Source organism: Dama dama, chromosome 1 (assembly GCF_033118175.1).
Source record: "Dama dama isolate Ldn47 chromosome 1, ASM3311817v1, whole genome shotgun sequence".
Lineage (NCBI taxonomy): Eukaryota > Metazoa > Chordata > Mammalia > Artiodactyla > Cervidae > Dama > Dama dama.
This window is the reverse complement of record NC_083681.1, coordinates 77,287,588-77,291,792: the sequence shown is the minus strand read 5'-3', so window position 1 is coordinate 77,291,792 and position 4,205 is coordinate 77,287,588. Positions and strand designations below refer to the sequence as shown.

General features: G+C 38.8%; 1 protein-coding gene across 1 annotated transcript; it reads left to right on the top strand.

Moving 5' to 3' along the window:
- Positions 1-657: 657 nt before the first annotated feature.
- LOC133055725 (olfactory receptor 4C46-like) lies at positions 658-1,608 on the top strand. Its single transcript, XM_061140845.1, has one exon. The coding sequence runs from the start codon at positions 658-660 to the stop codon at positions 1,606-1,608; it is 951 nt and encodes a 316-aa protein (XP_060996828.1).
- The last annotated feature ends 2,597 nt before the right edge of the window (positions 1,609-4,205 follow it).

Here is a 4,205-nt window from a genome sequence, read left to right as displayed (position 1 = left end):
CACTCCAGAATTCTGGCACAGTAGCTTCTTTACCTTTTCATTACTTTCCCGTTTCCAATGCTCTGTTACACTTCTGTGAACTATTTATAAAGAGCCTGCTACTCATGTTTTCCTGTCTTCCATCCCCTTACTAAACCTCATCCCACTCCATAGAATTCAGAAAAAGATTGTTTTTGGAATTAAATCCAACACACCCTCTCTCTCACATTCCTCCTCATCCTTCCTTTCACATTTTCATTTAACTTGCATGTTTTCTCATTTCCTAAGAATAAAGGGGAAATCTCTTGGTTTTGCATTCATAGCCTTTACATCCATTTTCTACCTTTCATCTCAGGTTTGGCTGCCTCTATATGTGAGATCTATTGATTCATATTAAGCTTGAGTCATCTCACATGAGTATATGTGCACAGAAAATCTCCCGCCTGTGTGTTCACAGAGCCCCTCATGTCTCTAACCTCTAAGCATTATCTCTCTCCAGGGGAGGATGTGAGCTATCTTTAAGAGATCAGAAACATTTTCCCTATATCCAAAAAAGAATTCAAAAATTCAGAACTCCGTAGAATCTGGGCATTTATTTTTTATTACATGGAGAGGCTTAGTGAACTCAAGGTTGAGGTGATGAAAAGTAACCTTTTTTTTTTTTTTTCAGGTAACATAATGAACCATAATACAAAATACATGGAGAATAGGAACAACGTGACAGAGTTTGTTCTCTTGGGGCTCATGCAGAATCCAAAGTTGCAGAAGGTCATATTTGTTGTGTTTTTGGTCATCTACATCATCTCTGTGGTAGGAAATATGTTCATCATGGTCACCATCATAGTCAGTCCATTACGGAGTTCTCCCATGTACTTTTTTCTGGCCTATCTCTCCTTTATTGATGCTTGCTACTCCTCTGTGAATACCCCTAAACTGATCTTCGATTCCCTCCGTGAAAGGAAGACCATCCTGTTCAATGGATGCATGACCCAAAGCTTTGGGGAACATTTCTTGGGAAGTGCTGAGGCCATCCTGCTCACTGTGATGGCCTATGACCGCTATGCGGCCATCTGCAAGCCCTTGCACCATACAAGCATCATGAATTGGAGGGTATGTTGGCTGCTAATTGGGGTGGCATGGGTGGGAGGCTTTCTTCATGGAATCATACAGATCTTTTTCATCTTCAGATTACCCTTCTGTGGCCCTAATGTCATTGATCACTTTTTGTGTGATCTGAACCCTTTGCTAAATCTTGCCTGCACTGATACTCACACTCTAGGATTATTTGTTGCTGCCAACAGTGGTTTCATCTGCCTTATAAACTTCACCCTCTTGATGGGCTCCTATGTGGTCATTCTGCGCTCCCTAAGGAACCACAGTTTGGAGGCGAGGCACAAGGCCCTCTCCACGTGTGTCTCCCACATCACAGTTGTCGCCATGCTCCTTGTGCCCTGCATTTTTGAATATCTGAGACCACCAGTTACTTTACCAATTGATAAAGCAGTGGCTGTATTCTACACTATGATAACTCCCATGTTAAATCCCTTCATCTATACTTTGAGAAATGCCCAAATGAAAAATGCCATTAAGAATTTGTGTAATAGACAAGCTACTTCAGGTGATAAATAAGAGGAGACCAGCATTGATTCTCATGGTGCAAAGTTCAGAAGGACATTGTTGATGCTTTCAGCAAAGAAGACCTTTGAGATAAAGGGAGAAAAAATAGCTACTATAAATCATAGATTCTGCAATGGGGAGAAGAAATGGTGCATGAAAAGTGAGACAAACTGGCAGGAGACTATTTTTTAATGTTTGGAGCATTTTACCAAGTAGAGGCTTAGTTTTTCTAGCTTTATCTATCTATATGCTTTAATAAATTCATTCTAATAAAAAATAAACACAGTGATATTGAGCAGTAATCTCTGTAACTATCCAAAGAAGTAGGCATTAGTATTCTCCTCATTTTATAGGCGATTAAACAAATAGAATGGGAAGGTTCCAAAAGAGTAATATTGAAGAACCATATTTTTAGCTGCTTTCTCAGACCATGTTCTTAACTGTGGAGATATGCTGTCAGACAATGATACAAAGGTAACATAATTATGTTGTTCAGTTGCTAAATCATTTCTGACTCTTTGTGACCCCATGGACTGCAGCACCCCAGCCTCTTCTGTCCTCCACTCTCTCTCAGAGTTTGCTCAGACTCATGTTTGTTGAGTTGGTGATGCTATCCCACAATCTCATCTGCCTCCCCCTTCTCCTTTTGCCTTCAATCTTTCTCAGCATGAGGATCTTTTCCAATGAGTCAGCTCTTTGTATCAAGTGGCCAAAGTATTGAAGCTGAAGCTTCAGCATTAGTCCTTCCAATGTATATTCAGGGCTGATTTCCTTGAGGAAAGACTGGTTTGATCTCCTTGCAGTCTTAGGTACTCTCAAGAGTCTTCTACAGCACCACAGTTCAAAAGCATCAATTCTTCAGTGTTCAGACTTCTTTATGGTCCAAATCTCACATCTGCACATGACTACTGGAAAAACATAGTGATACTACTTACCATTTATTGAGACAGGGACTGTGCTGAGATTGTATATATGGTGCGCGCTAAGTCACATTAGTTGTGTCCGACTGTTTGGGACCCTATGGGCTGTAGCCCACCGGGATCCTCTGCCCACATATGTACATACGTGTATCTATGGCATGTGGTATGTGACACCATGGTACGTAGCTCCCCTCTAGGTCATCACGGAGCGCCGAGCTGAGCCCCCTGTGCTTACAGCAGCTTCCCTCTGTTTGACACATGGTATTTTCAGGGCTCTTCTCTCAGCTCACCCAGCCCCTCTTTCCTCCACTGTGTCCACAAATCAGTTCTCAACATCTGCACCTCTAGTCCTACCTTACACATAGGTTCATCTTTGCCTCTTCTCTAGATTCCATATATTTGCATTAATATATGATAAGCAATGAAACATTTAAACTCTAAGGGGAATTTAAGGGATGTTGCACAATATTCCAAATTTTCTTATTGCATTAAGCATCACTTTGTCTTTCTCATGTCACAATCTTATCCTGATAACCCATCAAAAAGAGTGAAGATCCAAGTAAAAGAATAAGTCTAATATCAGACGGGAATTTCAATTATTAAACAAACTAAGTCATACTCTGTAAAATATTTACCTACTTGCCAATAATATTATCTTCAAGGCCCAATGTCTGATTTATGGTAAATGCTAGATGAATATACATAAGTATAAGGGAAGATGAATAAATTCAATAAAATATCAGGCAAAATGTAGTATTGCAGACTAGGAAATTTTTTCTACCTTTATCTGTTTCAGATTCAGAGAAGTAATCTAGGTATATGTCTTTTGAAAACAAAGATTTGGTTTTATTCCTGCGTAAACTAGGAACAAGGAAGAAATTGAAAACAAACCCGTTATCTTTTGAACACACAATTTACGTTGATAGTCTCCCAGTCCTAAGTATGATATCATCATCCTGTTTTTTCTTATATTTCTCTGTCAATATTTTTCAATATTTATTATTTTTGTATTGATTATTTTATATTGATTGGTTTTTATATTTTGATTTAAAAACTTAAAAAAAGTTTATGTATTTCCTTTTAGGTAACATTTCATTATAAAACAGTGGTTTTTTTTTTTTTTTTTTTTTTTTTTGGTTTGTATTTAATTTGTAGCTCCATTTACACAAAATACAACCCCAGCACACATACATTCCATTCATTTCACCCAACCTACATTCATTAAACAACAAATATTTTTTTTCAGCCCAAGGAATGTATCAGATAGTGACAGTTGCTGGGGCTTCAGCAGTGAATAAAGAAAAACCTGAATGATGTCTTCACAGAGCTTAGATCCATAGACTCCTAGAAGAGAGAAAAAAATCACAACACAGTGTTATAAATGGTAAGAGAGTGGAAACAAGGGTGCTTACTCTGACAGCACTTTTGAGGGACACAACATAGACCTGGGGGCTCAGAAAACACCCCAAGGTGAAGAGACATCAGAAATGGGGCTCAAAGGGTCAACGGCACGAATAGACCTCAGATGGTTCTAGAATATTTTAGGAGAGGAAACATGTAACAAAGTCCAGAAGGTGAAATGTGTACACAGACTCCTCATAAATGTCACATAGCTGTGGTTGCTAAACTTTTTATTCAACAACGCTTTATTGAATATGCACCGCATTCCAGGAAGAATGCCAGACACTT